Here is a 20,081-nt window from a genome sequence, read left to right as displayed (position 1 = left end):
TCCACGGTGGGGTACTTTGTTTTAACTCCATCAATGGCCCCTTCAAAACCATCCACCAATGGCTCTGCTGCGGGAGCTGGCCCTCCCCCAAGACTCCAGCAGCTGTCAGACATGATTGCAGTAATAAGCTGACAGCTGTGCCAGGTAGCCTCCCTTTCCCCTGCCCAGCTGTGTACAGGATCTAAGATCCTTTTATCTCTTGGGTATAACATGGTTAGATGTGTTTTTCCCTATATGGCCTAAAGTGGAGAGAAACACTAGGCTATGGCAGCATAGCATAATGTTCCCATCATACCACCCCACTGTTTAGAGATGGGCCCAAACTGGATCACACACTCAGACTTGGGATAAGTTTGGATCTGGACTGAGAACTTTGCCCCTAGGGTCTCTCTTTATGGTGGGCAGAGCCTGGAACACCAACTCCAACTGCTTACAGACATTGGGATAGCTCAGATCTGGGCGCTGTGGCTCTATCCCGTATGCATTGTTTTTACCATGTATAGCTCACCTGCTGCACTTTGCATCTGGGGTTACATAATGGGACCCTGACCTAGTTGTGGGCCCTAGCTGCTATTGCAATGCTAATAACCATCATCAGCATCTGTTCAAAGAGAATTTGTGTTTATGAAGCTGTGTGGGGAGAGGGTGCGTCTGTTTCAGGGGTAGGCAACCTATGGCACAGGTGCCGAAGGCGGCACGTGAGCTGATTTTCAGTGGCACTCTCACTGCCTGGGTCCTGGCCACCGGTCCGGGGGGTTCTGCATTTTAATTTAATTTTAAATGAAGCTTCTTAAACATTTAAAAAACCTTATTTACTTTACATACAACAATAGTTTAGTTATATATTATAGACTTAGACCTTCTAAAACGTTAAAATGTATGACTGGCACGGGAAAACTTAAATTAGAGTGAATAAATGAAGACTCGGCCCACCACTTCTGAAAGGTTGCCGACCCCTGTACCAGGCTATAACTGATGCTGTCTCTCCCAGGCCACAAGATTGGGGGAAGGGATGCTAAAGAGAGTCTGATCCAAAGCCTATTTAAGTCACTGTAAATCTTTTCATTCACTTTAGCAAGCTTTGGCTCAGGCCCTCTTTCTCTCCCCCCACCCCCACCCCCAAAGGCAGTAGAGCATTTAACACTATCTTGCAATGAAGAAAAGAAACCTACTTCTTCCCCCACTTCCACTCAAAAGCAAACAAACCCTTATTTTTGGCACAGAGGTGCAGGGCAGCTCCTTGGCTGAACAGCTAATGGGAGTGAAGTGTGTTAAAGTGCAAGCAGCTTTTGTCTGATGGGTAAATACTGCCAGTCGCAGGGGCTCTCTGAACTAGAAAGGAAGCAGCCTTTCAAAACCAAGGGGTGCATTCTACAATGGGGTTTATTATACTGTAGCCTCTAATGATCCTATTGATTTTTTTTTAAATAACTTGTTTCTTTTAGGTGAAGAGTGAAGGCCCCAAGCTGGTGCCCTTTTTTAAAGCCACTTGTGTCTATTTCGTCCTCTGGCTGCCAACTTCCAGCCCTTCCTGGTTCAGTGCCCTCATCAAGTGTCTGCCCATCTTCTGCTTATGGGTTTTTCTGCTGGCACATGGAATCAATTTCTTAGTCGCACATCGAAGCGCCAGTAGGATCTTAGCAGGGTTAATATTCTCTGCCGTGGGGGATGCCTTCCTCATCTGGCAGGAGCAAGGCTACTTTGTTCATGGTAAGTGATGCACCAGTTCGGAAGGGATGTAATAGCAACCAGTTAGCATTTATTTAGTGCTGAATTTCTTATGCAGAGGGTTTAAATATTTTTCATTTAGTGTTTAACCCATTGTCATGGCAGTAGGAAGGACTCATCCCATGCATAAATCCCTTGCATTGAAATTAGAGGGGGTGCACCATGGCTGGATATGACCCCTGTCCTCCTCTGTACTCACATTCCAAGAGCCTGGGGTTGGCTGGTAGCCATGTCATGGGGCTGGCCCAGGATTGATTCTCAGCATCTGTCCTCATTCCCTGGACTGGCAGGACTTGTGAGGTCATTCTGCCTCTGCCATATTCCCATCACTCAGCATTTGGCTGGACTCTGTGCAATCATCTTATACACGGATAGCTGCTGTGATGTGCACTCCTGAAGCCCCAGTGTAAAGCAGAGAACAAGTGAAGAGGAAAGTGGATTCTCAGCGTTCTAACAGGGAAGCATGTGAGTAGGGAGCAGGCTGTGGGCAGTGGTTAGAGTAGGGTTACCATATTTCAGCAAGCAAAAAAGAGGACGGGAAGAGCCCCGCCCCAGTCCTGCTCTAGCCCCGCCCCTGCCCCTTCCACTCCCTCCCACTTCCTGCCCCCCTCAGGACCCCCAACCCTCCCCCTGCTCCTTGTCCCCTGACTGCCCCCTCCTGGGACCCCTGCCCCTAGCTGCCCTCCAGGACTCCACCCCCTACCTAAGCCTCCCTGCTCGTTGTTCCCTGACTGCCCCCTCCTGAGACCCCTGCCCCTAACTGCCCCCCAGGACTCCACCCCCTACCTAAGCCTCCCTGCTCGTTGTTCCCTGACTGCCCCCTCCTGAGACCCTCCCCCCATCCTAACTGGCCCCCTAGGACTCTACCCCCTACCTGCCCCCTGACTGCCCCAACCCTTATCCACACCCCCACCCCCAGACAGACCCCCGGGACTTCCACACCCCATCCAACCACTCCCCACCCCCTGACAGCCCCCCCCCAGAACTCCCGACCCATCTAAACCCCTCTGCTCCCTGTCCCCTGACAGCCCCGATCCCTCTCCCCACCCCTGCCCCCTGACAGCCCCCCCGCTCCTTGCCCCTGACTACCCCTCCTGGGACCACTGCTCCTAACTGCCCTCCAGAACCCCACCCCGTACCTAAGCCTCCCTGTTCCTTGTCCCCTAACTGCCCCCTCCTGAGACCCCCCCCACCCTAACTGCTCCCCCCAGGATCCTACCCCCTACCTGTACCCTGACTGCCCAAAACCTTATCCACACCCCCACCCCCAGAAAGCCCCCCTCGAACGCCCGACTCCCCCCTTCCCCCGTTTCTTGACTGCTCCCTCCAGAACCTCCCTGCCCCTTCTCCGACCCCCTGGCCCCCTTACTCTGCCGCTCAGACCAGCGTGCCGGGGAGAAGGAGCAGGGGGAGGAGCTCCAGACTGCCGGTGCGAACGGCCGGCTGGTGATCTGCGAATGCAGGGAGGGAGGGAGTGCTCTCAGCTGCAGGGGAGAGGAGGGGAAAATGGAGGAGGGGCTCTCTCTGGCTGTCGGAGCCCCATGTAAGTGGCACCATCCGTCCGGCTGCCCTGTCAGCAGCGCATGCTCTGCAGGGGGCGGGGGTGGGGGGGAGAAGGGGGGGAAGAGTCCGGACATTTACAAATTCCCCCCGGATGCTATTTTTAACTCTAAAAGCCGGACATGTCTGGGGGAATCCGGATGAATGGTAACCCTAGGTTACAGTCACAGACATGGAACCAGAGCTGGGGATAGTCAGGTGCTAAGGGAAAGGTCAGAGCCAGTAACCAAGTCAGGAGGAGAAACTGGAGTTAGAGTCTGGGATAGGAGCAAAGACCTTTAGCAATGCAGGAACAGATGGTGATCTGGGATAAGGAGACTAGAAACCAGAAACAGGCTGCAAGGCAGGAAACAGGAGTCAGGCACATAGGTAGGGTGTGTAGTAGCAGCCAGCCAAGGATTCCGCCAGTCACTCAGACAACTTCCTATGCCTCTTTCTGGCTTAAGTAGTGCATCTGGGCCAATTAGTGCGGCTGGATATCTCGACATCTCCCCCCAAATCAGGAGCTTTGTGGGCAGGGCTCCATGCAAACTAGAGCTTCACTAGCCTGCTTCTCCAATCAAATCATTCAGGTGAGCTGCTGTGTGGTGGCTGTGGTTGAGGCCTGTGATCCTTCAGTGCCCCTGGGGCTAGAGGTGGGCCATAGAAACCACTAGGCCTTCCCCTAATTGGAGATGTGCTGACTTGAGTCACAAGCTATCTTGAAAATGCAGGGCTTTCAGCAAGCTTTGATCAGGTCCCTCTCACCAAAGGCTCTTAAGCAAACTAAGCGTTCTTGACATAAAAGGAAGGTCATCTCATGGTTCAGTAACTAGTTAAACAGATAGGAAACAAAGGACAGGAGTGAATGATGAATTTTCACAGTGGAGAGAGGTAAATAGCAGGGTCCCCTAAGGGTCTATACTGGACCACTGTTCAACATATTTATAAATTATCTGTGTGTGTGGGGGGGAAGTAAATAGTGAGGTGAGGAAAAAGTTTGCAGAGGATACTAAATTATGTGACAGACCCAGACCAGTGGGGTACAGGAGTCTGGTAGAGGGCAAATATACTGGTCACTGGATGAGTAGTTTTCTGTTCCCTGAGTGACCAGAGAAGGGGCTGCCCTAGAGTAATCAGGAACCTGCTAGAACCAGTTAAGGCAGGCAGGCTAATTAGGACACCTGGAGCCAATTAAGAAGAAGCTGCTAGAATCAATTAAGGCAGGCTAATCAGGGCACCTGGGTTTTAAAAGGAGCTCACTTCAGTTTGTGGGAGTGTGAGGAGCTGGGAGCAAGAGGTGCAAGGAGCTGAGAGTGAGTACTGCTGGAGGACTGAGGAGCACAAGCGTTATCAGACACCAGGAGGAAGGTACTGTGGTGAGAATAAGGAAAGTATTTGGAGGAGGCCATGGGGAAGTAGCCCAGGGAGTTGCAGCTGTCGTGCAGCTGTTACAGGAGGCACTATAGACAACTGCAGTCCACAGGGCCCTGGGCTGGAACCCGGAGTAGAGGGCGGGCCCGGGTTCCCACCAAACCTCCCAATTGACCTCGACTGTGGGTTCTTCCAGAGGGGAAGGTCTCTGGGCTGTTCCCCAACCCACATGGTGAATCTCTGAGGCAAGAAAATCCGCCAATAAGTGCTGGACCCACCAAGATAGAGGAGGAACTTTGTCACAATTACTTAAGATAAGTCCAAAGCAGAAGTGTCAAAAGGATCTCACAAAACAGAGCGACTTCAATATAGCAGATGAATGTCAATGTTGATGAATGCAAAGTAATGCACATTGGAAATCATAATCCCAACTATACACACAAAATGAGTGTCTAAATTAGCAGTTACCCCTCAAGAAAGATCTTGGAGTCATGGTGGATAGTTCTCTGAAAACATACATTCAAGGTGCAGCAGCACTCAAAAAAGCGAGCAGAAGGTAGGAACCATTAGGAAAGGGAGAGATAAAACAGAAAATAAGATTGTTCATATAAAGTCATTATACACACACACCTTGAATACCATCTATAGAAGAATATTAGAATGGGGGAGAGTGGAAAGTAGAGAGAAGGGCTATGAAAATTATTAGGAATATGGAATAGCTTCCATATGAAGAGATTAATAAAAGACTGAGTATTTATCTTAGAAAAGAGACAACTAAGGGGGTGCGATATGATAGCGTCTATAAAATCATGAATGGTGTGGAGGAAGTAAATGTTATTTACCCCTTCACATAACATAAGAACCAGGGGTCACCCAATGAAATTGATAGGCAGCAGGTTTAAAACATAAGGAAGTAATTCTTCACACAATGCACAGTCAATCTGTGGAACTCATTGCTGGGAATGTTGTGAGTTAAAATAATTCTGCAGGATAGGTCTCTCAAAGACTATTAGCTAAGATGGTCCGGGACAGAACCCCATACACTGGATGCCCCTAAACCTCTGACTGCCAGAAGCTGGGAGTGGGGATGATGGGGTGGATCACTCGATAAATTGCCCTGTTCTTTTCACTCCCTCTGTAGCATCTGGTACTGGTCACTGCCAGAAGATAAGATACTGGGCTAGATGGACCATTGGTCTGATCCAGTGTGGCTGTTCTTATGAATACCCATCAGCCCATTTTCTTCAGGGGCTGCTGACAATTTTGTCTTGCCTCCTCAAATGTTTGAACTGAGGTTTTCAAAGCAGTCTGGGCTAGTGGTTGTCAACCTTTTCACAACCCTTTCCTATCAATGGCAAAAAACTACATTAACACAGAAGTAAGCTTGCCTGGCTGAGTTGAGCAAAGCTCATTCGGAAAACCAGGAAATGCAGAGTTAATGTTGCCCATGCAACCTTGACTCTACCCTCTTTTAGTAATGCCCTAATACGCCCTGTTAACACAGGTTTACTCTGCCAACCCCACAGTTGCTGAAATGTCAGAGCTCTTCACCACCTTTTACACCCATTCACTTTCACCACAGAGGATTTTAGAGTACTTCCAAGAGTTGAACTGTAGCACATATACAATGTTAGGAATGGAAACTTTTTAGCTGTATTTCTATATTAGCACATGCACCAAAAAAAAAAAGTACGTTTTCTTAAATATGGTTCTCAATTTGTCCCCCAAAGATTTAGTGGGTGCTGTGCACTACTTTGGGTGAAACTCAACAGCTTGAGACCATTTTTACTTGCATCACATTTATAGCTTGATCTCTAGCTCTGCGCAAAACCAAACCAAACAAAAACCCTACACACAATCCACACACCCTGGAAATTTTGAAAAATGGCTACTTTTTCCAGGACTTATCTTTGCAACCTGTCTCAAATGACTCCAAATTTGGGCCACTAGTCCTACCCCACCCGCTCCTGAGGCACACCAGTTTCAAAGGAATCCAACTAAACATGTAGATTTCAGAAGATTTAAAGTGTGACCTTTAAAGAGAAATTGCTTCCTTAACCATTATGGCACTGCTGCACCACTATAATAGTGGGATCGTCTTGAGACCAACTTCCCAAATATCTGGAATAGGTCAGTGATCCCCTCCCACGCATTTAGCAATATGGGAAGTGTGGTTGCAAGCCCTTGACGCCTGTTTTTTAAGTGCCCACATTGAGAACACATGGTCTAGGGGATTTGGACACACCTCTCATTAATTTCAATGGAATGGGTGTCTAACGCTCCTAGATGGCTTTGAAAATCTCTGCCTTCATATTGTCATCCCTCCTCCCCCCACCCCCCACCAAACAGGCTGATGTCAAACATTTGCCATTTTGAGCCACCTCAGGAGTCTTTAATACTCTTTCCAGTGGTGACAGACAGTAGAGGAAGATTTGAGCTTCAGCCATTTTCAGACAAAATGTCATGCACCACTACAGTTAATCTTTGATTGACGCTAGAAAAAGTAATTTCTCCTTGTTTAAAAGTTAGTAAGTTGGTGCTGGTTGAGGGGAAAAAAACCCTTTGAATTTAAAGTGTTGACAGCATTCTTTGTGGAAATATCCATAAAAGTACATTCAATCTTAGCAAACATTTCATTTCCATCTCTATAAATATGGCTGTCAGTCTGAAGACAGTTTTGGAGTTGGTCTCCTTTGAACTGCTGTTGGCAAGAGGAGTTTGGTAAAAGACATTTGTGACTTTATAGGATGAAAGTCCTGATGAGCTATTCTTGCTGTGCTGGTCTTGTTGCCTCATTTTTTACTATTACAGTCAACTAATAGGAAGCTGTTTTCTGACTAGCATCCTATTGTGTCTAGGAGATATTTTGTAATTGAAAATGCGTCTCACTTGATGACAGACATTTAAAACCAAAGTGAAGTTTCTGGTCTCTGCTTATGCTAGCCCTTTGCACTGGTGGCTAGAGACTCGCATTTCAGATGCGGGAATGGAAGGTGTAACAAAAGGGAATCTCATTCACTCAAGGTGGGGGTGGATGGATTGCAGCTGGCTAGCCCTCTCCATTGGGGAAGAGACAGAAAGGTAAGGGAAGTCAGCCGCTTCCATTGCAGTTGGCCCAGAATGAAAGGGAGAGTAAGAAAAGATGCAGAGGGAAAAGGCTGAATTAGCTGGAAATTTGGATTCCCAGATCACACTCTTGCACATCCAAGGACTTGGTCTGTGCACATCTTGTAATCCAAGCACCTTGTAATGGCAATACACATATACTGGAAGGCTGTTGAATGTTTGCTCTCCCCCCCCCCCCCCCATCCTTAGTTAGGTGGGGTGGGGCCTCCTGCCACTTCCAAATGCCTGAATGAGCTCTCTTGGGAGCAGCCCATCTTCTGTCTGTGACTAACCTCACAATTTATCACAAACCTCTTCCCCCTCTCTGCTTCTCCTCTCGACCACCATTTTCCTTAGCAATGCCAGGCCAGATTCAGTGGAGTTACACTAGGAATCCATGTGATCCACTGTCTGTCTTCCAGATGAGACGCGATAAATCGATCCCAGAAGATCGATCTCTACCTGCCAAATCGGGCGGGTAGTGTGGACCTACCCTTTTGTCAGACATGCACAGAATCCTGTGTCCATCTAGACCAGTGGTTCTCAACCAGGGGTCTGTGGGCAGGTTTCAGGGAGTCCACCTAGCATGGTGGTTGTTAGACTCGCTAGGGCCCAGGGCAGAAAGCCAAAGCCCAGCTGCGCAGGACTGCAGCCCGGGGCCCCAAGCCCCCCCCGCAACCCCAGACTGAAGCCAAAGCCTGAGCAACTTAGTTTTGCAGTGCCCCTGTGGCGTGGGACCCCGGGCAATTGCCCTGCTTGCTATCCTTTGAGGGCAATCCTGGCTTTTATATGCAGAAAAACAGTTGTAGCACAGGTGGGCCATGGAGTTTTTAATAGCATGTTGCGGTGGGCCTCAGAGACCCCTGAGAACCCCTTATCTAGACCTTAACAGCAGGCTTGTTTCCCGACTGTATGTATTATATTCTTTGATTCTCTATCCCTGGCTTTTCCACATAAAGCAATTGAGCCTCTTGGAGAAGAAACCTCTCCTGACACCTACTCTAAAGTAGCCTCACATCCCTTAACTTCCCCTTAAAACTGTGCATGAGATTGTTGTAGTATAAAAACCTCTTGTCCTAGATCTTTAGTAAATTTCCCTACTCCTCATGTTTAGCTATCTCATTAAGTCTTCCCTCCTGTTCCCTGAATTAGTCTTGAAGCCATCATTTGGTGTCTCTCCTCCCCCAACCCCATTTCATCCCTCTCCTTTAGTGCCCGATCTCATCTATCTAGCCTTGTGCCCTACATGTGGGCTCTGCCTCTCCTCTCTCTACCAGTTCCATTCTGTAGATGCACCAGCAATCTGAGTTGTAGATCAGCCGGACATAGCACAAGACGCTCCCCAGTGCAGAGGGGGCAGTGCCACCTGGTTGAGTTGTTTTAGCCCAGTGTGTTGGTTTGTGAGTATGACAGACATGCAGAACAAACTTCTCACTGGTGGATTTTAGTTGCTAAGGAGCTCCTGTTCCCCTTGTACCAGGGCATCACGACAATTTGCAGCCACTGGCCTGCTGGGGCACTCAGATTTCCAGATTCTTTTCAGTTTCATTTATGCATGAAAACATCTAGCCAAGTTAACAAATCTGTATGAACAGAATGGAACAGACTTTCAGTGTATGTAGGTCTGTGGGCTGAGGGTGGGAGAAGGGAGCTGAAATTATTTTGGAGTCCATCATATGAGACTGGCAAGACCAACTAGTAATCAGCACCTGCTGCAACACATGGTGACATTTCTTGTCAGATGGACAAGTGCAGAGGGATTAACATATGGGCAATTCCTTCCTACACCAACATCTGGGATTTCTCAGGGGTGTTTTTCTTCAAAGAGAAGCTTGTTTTGTTTTCTCTGATCAATTCCATTCTTGAATCATTTGGGTCCTGCAAGTAGCCATAAAAAAAAAGTTGGCAGGTTTAACTGGTGTAATCCCTGAAATATGCCTGCTGCTTCCTTCCAGTTTATGATTCTGCTAGCAGTGGGTGGAGGAGGTGATGTTTAGACTTGGGTCTAGCTTAGGCCCAGGTTGGAGTTTGGGTTTGTGGCTAAACAAGGCCAGAGTTTGGGTCTGAATTTGGAGGAATTTGAGGTGTTGAAATCTTTGCTAATTGCTCTCACAATATTTGGATTGCATCTGGTCTGGGGAAAGGTTCCTTCCAGTTTTGGCACCACCCAGAAATAAAAACAAAACAAAAAACTCTTCAGGTATGTACAGATCTGGGATCTCAGACCTGCCTTCCTCCACTCTGAAATTCAAAAAAGAGGTTCGGTCTGAAAGACTGGAGTTTTGTTTCTTCCTAATTGATCTGTAGAGTTAGCAGAGGTGGTTGGCAGAGCAGAATTATCCTCAGTGCGACTGTGTGTACTTCAGGACATATTCCTAGGGCAGGAACAATCTGACCAGGGTGGCCTCCTCTACAGATGTCACTAAATTATTATTATTATTATTTTTTTTAATAAATAAAGGGATGGGATTTTCAGAAGGGCTGAATGTTGGCCTACCTCTGCTTCCACTAAACTCACGTGGGAGTTTTACCACTGGGAGCAGAATTGTGTGACTGTTTAATCTGATGTATTCATAAGTCTCCACCCACAGGTCCCTGACTGTGGTGGGCTACTGTGTTAGTTATTCCCATTAAAGCTCACACTTGCTGTGTCAATGCCTCTTTCCAGGTCTGCTGATGTTTGCCATCACACACATCCTGTACTCCTCAGCATTCGGGATGAAGCCTTTGGACCTGAAAGCCGGCTTTGCGATGACCCTTGTTTCCAGCTTCTGCTACACCTTCCTGTACTCCTACCTCTCAGGCCCCTTCACCTACCTGGTAGCTGTCTATATTGCTTTGATCGGCTTCATGGGGTGGCGCGCCATTGCTGGCGTGCAGCTGTGCAATGACCTCTGGACTTGGACCAAGCTTTCGGCCTGTATTGGCGCAGTGCTTTTCATGGTGTCAGATCTGACCATTGCAGTTAACAAGTTCTGCTTCCCGGTGCCCTACTCACGTGCCATCATCATGGCCACTTACTATGCAGCCCAGATGCTCATTGCACTCTCAGCTGTGGAGAGCAGGGATGAAGAGGACTTCAAAAGCAGGAATTAGATGGAACGCCAGCAGGCTCATGAACTGCATGGATTATAACTGGGGTGCTGCAGCAGCATTAGTCGCTGAGGGAGATCTCCATCTCTCAAGGTGCATTGGTGATAAAGATTTTGCTTCTTTGAAGCATTATCTTTGTTTTTTTTTAAATCTGACTCTCCTTGAATGTAATTTACTTCAGTGTGGAGACCACATTGGAGAATTTAGACTGCTCCTACAGTAACTACTCATTGACCTTTTCCTCTTGGAAGCTTCAGGAGTCCTCTAATACCACATTGTATTTGTTAATCCTGAAGGTGGTTCTGAATGTTATAGAAGGAGAAGGCTAATTTAAAGAGACCATGAAAAGAGGCTAGGCAGGTTAAGAGGCTTGCCTTCGATGCTGGACACACATGTCCAAATCTCAGCTAAGGTGATAGGGAGGTGACAGTAGGGTGACCAGACAGCAAATGTGAAAGAAATCAGGACAGGCGGTGGGGGGGGTGGGGTGGTAATAGGATCCTATATAAGAAAAAGGCCCAAAAATCTGGACTGTCCCTATAAAACTGGGACATCTGGTCACCCTAGGTGACAGAGTTTAGGTGGTGACTAGACTAGATCCCACTTGTGGGCATTACAAAGCCACTACACAGGGTGCAGCAACTGACAGCCTCTGCTCAAAGAAAGCCCAGGAGTGGCATAGCAGGAGGATAGGTAGTGCAGGTCAGGTCTGAAGTACATTGGTAAGAATTGGGTGGTGGGAAACTTGCACTGTACCTGATTCTAACCAGGGCTCTTTTGTGAATTCCAAATTCATGCAACTTCCTACTTAAATGCCATTCAAAGTTTTTTCCGCCCAATGTGAAGGCTGCTGAGCATTTAGTATGTGATATTCTGAAGTTGCTGCTGGAAGTGTGTTATTGCATTCTGAACTTTGAAAGTGGGAAATTAAAGGCATTCTTTAAGCAGGCTGGGTTATGATGAAAGGATACATGCTTGTAAGTTAATGAGCAGTTTTAGCAGGCAACTTTCAGCATTTGCTATGTTGGCCTAGAGCAGTCCCTTGGCTGTGTGCGAAGATATGATGGAACAATGGGTCTGTCTTTCAACATCAGACCTCACCCCCTATTACCAGTAGCTTTGTTGACTGAATTAATAAGCCTGGCAAACCACCTGCACCTCCTCTGTAGGTGTTGAGAACTCTTCAATCCGTGACAATGCTTGTGCCAACTCCAAAACAAAGGCAAAGTATTAAAACACAATGGGATATGGCATACTTTGATCACTGTGAAGTTACTCCAGACCCAAGTTTATAGATGCATCATTAGTGTTAATAGGCAATTGTTTTAACTGTGAGCTTGGCAGCTTTTCAGGGAAAACTATTTATTCAATTAAGGCCAGTAGGCTTCTCTATTGGTATATGTCTACACACTTGACCCTATACATAGGTGCACAGTAGTATGGTATTAGCAGCCACCATACGCAACCTGAGCTGGAGTATTCTGTGCTTTGCACCACGCCTTTGGAGATGCATTCCACTAAGGAATAATTGATTTCTTCTGGGCTCACATTCTGTCCATAATGTGGGAATTGGGAGACTGGGAATTTGTCATTTAAGCATTTATCGCTCAGTATTTACAGCTGCTAAGTGAGAATACTCTGCATATTTGCACATAATATTTAATATGCCCCTTACTCAGGGTATTTGTTAGCATTTTCCCTTACCTGCAAAGCCAGCTATGTAGAACAAGTATCTGGTTTTTACCAGTCAATGGCAAAGAAGCAAGTTTGTACCACTTGACTTTGCAAAGCCCGCTTTGAGGCAAAGCTACCTGAAAAGAACAATTCTGTGCGTTAAAACCAGCTCACCCCATTTCTCCTAACGTCCTGGAGCCTATAATAAAATCAGAACCACTAGAGACGGGAAAACCAATTTCCTACCAACCCAAACTGTTTAGCCATCTTATCCTCCCCTCTGCCATTAGACTCTGTTAAAGGATTCTGGTGAGTTTTTTAATTTCACAGTTATAATTTTACTTTCCAATAGTTCCTTCCCTCCTGCATGCTGGTTTTAATTTATTGTGGGTTGCTCACAGGTGCTGAAATGTTGCTGCCCTGGATTTTTCTTTGACGCATGACAAATGGACGGAGAGACATTTCCTATGGATATACATTGATATTACATCGAGAGGGCTTCCTTCCCCCTTTCCCAAATCTGATGGGGTCCCTTTAATGTTTATTTTGTGGCCCTTCCTCCTATTGCTCAGACAGGTACTCACATGAGTAGTCCCACTGATTCTAATGAGACTACACAGGTGAATAACTGTTCCTAAATGTGAGCGAGTTCACAAGTGAGCCCTGTCACAGAGTGCTCTACTCACCACAGGATGGCACCTCCTCCTGGTGGTTCTGAGGATTAGCTCTGCCAGACCAAACACCTCTTCCCGTGGTTTCAATCCACCTCTCTGTCTGCAGCCCCTCTTTCACTCCAGGGAGCTGCTGCTTCCTCTTTGCGATTCAGCTGTCCAACCAAGTCATTAAGTGGCTTCCCTTTCACCATAGTCTTTCAACATCTCCTTCCACAGGCAGTCCTCACACCCACTGCCCTGTCAACATCACTCCACCAGTCTTCATGTTCGCTACCCTTAGCGCTACCACTCTGCAGTGGTTGGTAGGGGAACCGAGGCCCACCCTCTATTCGGGGCTCCAGACCAGGGCCCTACAGTGAACAGTTAAGGCCTAACTCTGTACTAACCTTACTGCTCTCTCCCCTGGACTCCTTCCTACTGTAAGTCTTCTCCCCTACCTCAAGAAGTAGGACAACAGACTTCCTCCCTGCTACCTTCTTATACTAGCTCCAGTCTCCTGGCTTTGTAGAAGTCCTGCCTGTCGTCTCACAGGTGATCTTCCTTCTAATTAGCTTCCTCCAGTCTAAATCTCCCCTGTTTGCAGCCTAATTGGTTGATTAGGCTTGACTAGGCCTAATTCAGCCCTTGCAGGGTTAGTATGGGGAGTACATCTCATCATAGGCCCTATGCGGTGAGAGCTTTGTTTTTGCACCTGGCGTTTCTGAGATTGATCCTGCAGGATCATTGTAGGCCAGTTGCAATGCCCTGACTGAGGACTTGTCCACAGGGCTGCAGCTGCACTGATGCAGTGCACAGTTGTAGCACTTAGTGAAGACACTACCTATGCTGACAGGAGAGCTTCTCCCATCAGTGTAGGTACTCCACCTCCCCAAGACGCAGGCTTCTCTCATCAATGTAGTGCTGTCTATACCAGCAGTTCACCTGGTTTAACTGCGTTGCTCAAGGGTATGGATTTTCCACACCACCGCATGACGTAGTTATGCTGACATAAGTTTGTAGTTTAGACCAAGCCTCAGTTTCTGCTGCAGCCCTGCTCACTACACCCCCTGGAATCCACTAATAGTCACTTTAGTTCACATGCTCCTATAGCCTTTGTTCTTTGGGGGTTCTCCCAGCACTGTTCAAAGACAGCTCCTGTCTTCCCTGTTATTAAGATATTGAAAGTAAATGGCAGGTTTTTCAGGACCATATATGACACAAAGAGACGCTGTCAGATCCAAATTCGTCCCTGATGTAGAGTTAATAATGGAATCCACAACTGGTGTAAATGGGCCATTGTTTTCTGTGGAGCTTTGCCAATTTACACCAGCTGTCGATTTGGCCCACAGTTAGCAGGTCTTAGCCCAAAGGGCTTTGCAATCTAAGAAGCAAGACAATATTAGTAACTGAATGATCTGTGCATTAAGTCCATGAATTGAAGGAAAATGGTCTTTATCAGTGACTGGTTGTAAGGGTGAACACACCACCTGTGCCAGGGAAAGACTAGATGGGTGAGCATCTCCTAAGTGCAGCATCTCCACCTGACACCCTCTTCTCTTGTGTGTCTGTCTCAAAGGGAGATGCTGGGAGAGAGACGGGCACTGGTAGAACAAACCAGGCGGCAGTGTTAGTGTTTAGTTAGAGAGCTACATAGGTGAGCACCCCAGTCTCTCAACCAGCCCCCTGATTTTATATGACATACAAACTCTTCTGAGCCAATCACACTGAGGGGGGTGGCGTTGTTTTGGACTCTTACCTGAGAATGCTGCAGTTTAGGAAAATATAATTCCACTTTGATTTAACCTCCTATAAAACATGTGGGCCTCCATTCTCTGGTGCACCCAAGGAGTGCTTGGCACAGGCTGGAGAGGGGGCAAAGATCTCTTGAAGAGACTTTTGCACCTTGCCAAATCTGTAACCCTCTGGCCACATGGTCAGGCTCTAGTCTAAGTTGAAGTGGCCTGAAAGCTATTCTAATCTATGCTAGTTGCCAGTGGTCCTGGGCAGTAGTTCTGGCAGCTGAGGGCTGCCATGATATAAGGGAGCCCTGATCATGCCCCCTGTGTGAGTGTTAGCAACAGAGGACAGCTTCTGCTTCTCTCCTTGGCTTGGTGATGCTCCCGCAAACCTTCCTTTGCCTTGGTTGGTGCTAAGAGCGCCCCTTCCTGTGTTACAGTTTAGCTCACAGGGTAGCACTGAATCCATGGGACGACTGGCAGAGTAATGCACTATTCTACCTGAGCATGGCTGGCAGGACCAGTGGGCAGTATTAGCAGCAGTGCACGATAGGCTGCTGGCACGGAGGACACCCCACACTTTCTTTACTGAGTAGTTTTCACACCCATCAGTAGCACAATAGTACTATTTAGGCTCTTGACTTCCATTGAGTTCAATGAGGATCTGGACTTCCTTCCAAAGACTCTTCATATTTTAGAAAATGTAAGTACCATTGCAAAAGGCTGGGTTAACAATAGTGCCCCTCCAGAAGTGTCCGCTGCTTTGTAAACATACACCAGAAAGGTTAGCTGCATTATTGAGGGGGACAGCATTGTAAATAGCACAAGCTCCTGTAATCTCCTCCCTCTAATGCTGCTGCATAATATTGCCAGTATTCATTCACTCGAGGGATTGCTTCTGCTAGAGTCACCAGCTATAGGAGGTGTGCAGCATCTCCATTCATCAGTTTTGCTTATCTCGTAATCCCCAGCTTGGCCTCTGCGTTGCTGCTCTTTGCGGATGTCACCTGCTGTTACACAGGCCATTTGTTGAAGCCCTCTTCCTGCCATAGAGCCAGCTAGAGAAAATATGCATGTTCATGCTATAACCGTCAGCTGGGGCCAGTGCGAGCAGGATTTGAGTGAATGGCTAATTTAAGATTTATTTAATTCTCTCTTGGACTATGTAACTTGGCATATCTCTTCTTATCTTCTCCAAGGATTTTTTCCCCCCTCTTGTAAGAGAGACTGACATGCTAAGTAAAGAGGCTAATGGATACCTTCATTTAATGTTATAACCTCCCCCTCTCTGAGTTAGTAGGGTATCACTTTCTTTACCTCCAGAGAGTATTATTATTCAGTTTCCTGAAGCAGTTTTAATGATTTTTCTGTAATTTTTTTCATTTCAGTTTATTTTACTATCTGCCAATCTCAGGCCTTGATCCTGATGATGATTGCAGGGGGTGCAGTAGGTGTTAATAGGTGATCTGTCATTTTGATATGAGTGTAATCTGAGCATGGGCACTGTAAAATGCACTGCTTCTGTTGTGGGCCTGCGCTGGAGAACTCAGAGTCAGTCGAGGGTTGCCCGGGGTGTCACAGGCTCAGGCTGTTAGTCACCCTGGTCTCTCACCTGTCTCCCTCTCCACACCCCTTTAATCCACATTACTTGAACAAACCCCTTTTTCCTGAGAAAGCCTTTCTTGCTGGGAAGAGGCCAGCTGCTATGAGCACAGATTTGACACAGCCAGCTCTAATTCTTCTGATTAAGCCTGGGAAACATTGACCAGTTGCTGGTGGAGGTGGGCGTCTGTGTTAGATACGGTTTCCTGGGACAAAAAACTGTTCAACACTGGTGAAAGCAATCTGGAATTTGAAAGGTGGTGGCAAAGTAGGAATGGAGAGCACATAAATGTCCATCTGAGTCTTTTTCACTTCCTTCCTTACTCTCCTATTGTCTTTCTTTGCCTTTTACATTTGACGGTATTGTTCTACTTCCCTTCCCCCCCACTCCAAACACATACACAGACTTTCCCTTTGGAAGCAAAATCTTTAAGGATTTTGTACTCAAAATCCCCTTTGAAATTCTTGTGTGTGGTTAATTGAGGTTTTATATACAATACAAACCACATCTTCCACTACTGAACTAACCATTAAGTGCCAGTAGATCCACTAACTCCTTATTCAGGGAGACTAAGAATGTGTTGAGTCTACTTGATCTCCCTAGCCATTACCTTATATGGGACCCAACTCTGAACTCCTTTGCTCACAAATGCTCCTTTTGAAGACAAGTGGCCTGATTTTCACCTCACACCATTTTTACACTCCTGTAACTCCATTGGGCTGGGCTGGACCATACCAATACCACTGAAGTCAGTGGAGCTACACTGGTGTAAAACTGGAGTGTAGAGGAGAGTTCAGCAGAGCCAGTCTTGATTTACACCAGCGTGAGATCAGAATTCGGTCAAATGGGCCCTTAGTATTTAATACACAGTTTAGAAGAAGGACTTGAAGGCTTTCACTACCCGCCCCTTCTTTCTAACGTAGCTATTGGCCTTGGAGGGGAAAGTGGCCAAAACAGAGGCGATATAAAGCTCAGTGGCAGATGTCTCTTTCTCTAGTTTGGGTGCATGGGAGTGCTGAATTGCCTAGTTTTGGCAGAGAGAGATGCTCTTTTATCTGGAGATGCAGCAGAGTTGAGTGGTCTGAGCCCAGGACAGGATGTCTACAACTCTTAAGTTCTGAGCCTGGCTTTGACACCGATTCCTTTTGTGGCCTTGGTTAAATCAGTTGGTCTGAAAGGATATAATTCTGATTAAAATCAATATAGGTATGCCAGTTTACAGCAGTTGAGAACCTAACTCTCTGTGTCTGTTTCTCCTCCCCTTCCCCCCCATCTGTAAAATGCTTACCTACCTCACAGGGGTGGTGTGAGGATTAGTGCATGTTCGTAAAGTGCTTTGAAAGGTGTAAAGCGCTAGATAAGTGCTAAGTATTATTATTATACTATAGTATTCAAAATAAAAATGCTTCTAGGAACCTGCAGAAATTCACTTGAAAAAAGGTGACACGAATAAATGCCTTTTCGTGTTTCAGTTAGATTTCTGCATCAGATGGAAAGCAAATGCAAAATAGTTATTTGCATTATCTATTAGGGATGAGCCCAAGCCAAAATTCTGGGACCCAGACACACCCAAACTTTAAGGAAAGTGTTTTTTTTTTTAACAAGTCTGAACTCAGATCCCAAGGTTGCAAGTGGTCCTTGGTCTTTCCAAAAGTCAGGCGCAAAACCCCAAGATGTGAGCACCACATCCCAATTTTGCAACTCAGGCTCATCTCTGAATGAGCAAGAATAAGCCTTGACACAGCCAAAACAAAATATCCTAATTCTAGCTTGATTATTGCTGAAAATGTTGAAGTTGAAAAGGCTGCGGTTCTGTTCACCTTTTATGATGCAGAAAGTCAACTAGATTTTAAGGAACGAGTTACAAAAGAGATTTAATTTTCTTTGATCATAAACTTTATGGACTTTAAAGCCAGTGGAGAGCGAATGCCCATTTTGGAATGAATTCCTGTCCCACTGTATGTAGGATGTATAAAATTTTCCAGATGAGAATGTGTTTGTATAAACAGCCACTGGACTCAGAACAAACTTATGAACAGAATTATGGCTCCAAAATATGATTGGATCTCTCAAATGGTATAAATTGGCATAACTCTCTTGATTTCAAATCAGGCTCCCAATTGTAAATTATTTTTTCCAGTAGCACCCACAATGTGCTAGGTACTGTACAAACACAAATGAAGAATGAAGCGCTTACATTCTAAAAATGTGTGTATACCTGTGAAATGGACCATAATTCTCAAGCAGTAAAACTTACATTATTATGAACTCAAAGGCAATTACAATGCAAATTTTTATTGTTTCTTTAAATGTTTGATAGATATTCATTTTCTTAGTTTGGAGGAAGTTCCGTTGATGTATTTTTTTTCCTTTTAATGTAAAAATATAAAAATTATGTCTATATACCTATAGATTAAAAAAATTCAAAAAATGGCCAGTTGGCTGAAATGCCAAAATTTTTAGTGGCTTGTATTGTGTCGTGGTGACACCAAATTGCTGTAGAAATAAATTCATTAAAAGAAAAGATGGATGAAGTACAGGCTTGATGTACTGTGGCTAGAGATAATTTGCTACTTCAGAACCCTTGCAACTAACTCTGTGAAAGAGGGGGTTTAGGGCCTGCTTCTGCTCCAATGATACATCATTGGGAGTATGATCAGGGCCTAGGTTATATTCCTACTGGCAGTAAAATAGAACATCAGGAAATTTAGCACCAATAAGGAAACTATTATCTTGGCAACCTAATTAAAAAACAATAACTGTCCCACACTGTTACTTTGTTAAATCAGGACAATTTAGAAATCCAGGGCCCAAACCTGCAGTCCTTACTCAGGGCCTACGCAAAAATAGGCCTATTTTGTTTCCCAGATAAGACTGTTCATGGAGTACGGTGCTATTTGCTGTTGGGAAGGTTGGCAGAATCTTTCCCTCTGTGAAAATATCCCACTGGGATAAGTGGTAGTTTTGTCGGGTAAGGACTTCAGGATCAGGCTACAAGTCCTGACCTGTTAATCTCAATGACTCCTATATGAACTGAACCTCCTGTGTTCTGGTGAATTAAAGGCAAAGCATATTTAAAGATTTAATATACAAATCAAGCAGCTCCCCTCCTCCATTCACAGTCTAAGCACTTAGCCATGTTTTAAAGTTACTAGCACTTAGCTAATCTATTTTGCCATCAATTTAAAGGTCACCACATGCAGTATGGTCACTTGATACTATCTTTGATGCATTTTTATGTTAATTTTACTATTATTCTGTATTTGGAATGTATTTTTTCCTCTAATTTCTTGTATGTGTACCAATAATTAAAATATTAATTTACTTGATATTTTTACTGCCTAGCTGAAACTACTTTTTGCTTGTTTTCCTCTTTCCATGACAGTTTCATCTTGAAATACAGGTCCCGAGTCAACACTGTGCTACTTCAATTGAACCCAAGTAGAACTCCAGTCGATGGTCCAGATCTTCAGCTAATGTACAGGGTGTAGTTCTATCCAATGGAGCTATGCCAGTCTACTCCAGCTGAGGATTTGGCCCAGTATTTTTTAGCCATATTTGATGCAGTAAAATAGC

The 20,081-nt window shown here is 45.9% G+C and overlaps 1 protein-coding gene across 1 annotated transcript in view; it reads left to right on the top strand.

Moving 5' to 3' along the window:
• TMEM86A (transmembrane protein 86A) overlaps positions 1-19,834 on the top strand; it is a 63,933-nt gene extending 44,099 nt beyond the window's left edge. Inside the window, exons 2-3 of the mRNA XM_054025881.1 lie at positions 1,446-1,710; positions 10,415-19,834. Coding sequence (XP_053881856.1) covers positions 1,446-1,710; positions 10,415-10,842 — 693 coding nt within the window. The 3' untranslated portion in view covers positions 10,843-19,834. The remainder of the gene's footprint in view (positions 1-1,445; positions 1,711-10,414) is intronic.
• Positions 19,835-20,081: the final 247 nt, after the last annotated feature.

This window comes from Malaclemys terrapin, chromosome 4 (assembly GCF_027887155.1).
Source record: "Malaclemys terrapin pileata isolate rMalTer1 chromosome 4, rMalTer1.hap1, whole genome shotgun sequence".
NCBI classification, from domain to species: Eukaryota; Metazoa; Chordata; order Testudines; family Emydidae; genus Malaclemys; species Malaclemys terrapin.
This window is presented reverse-complemented; position numbering and strand designations above follow the sequence as displayed.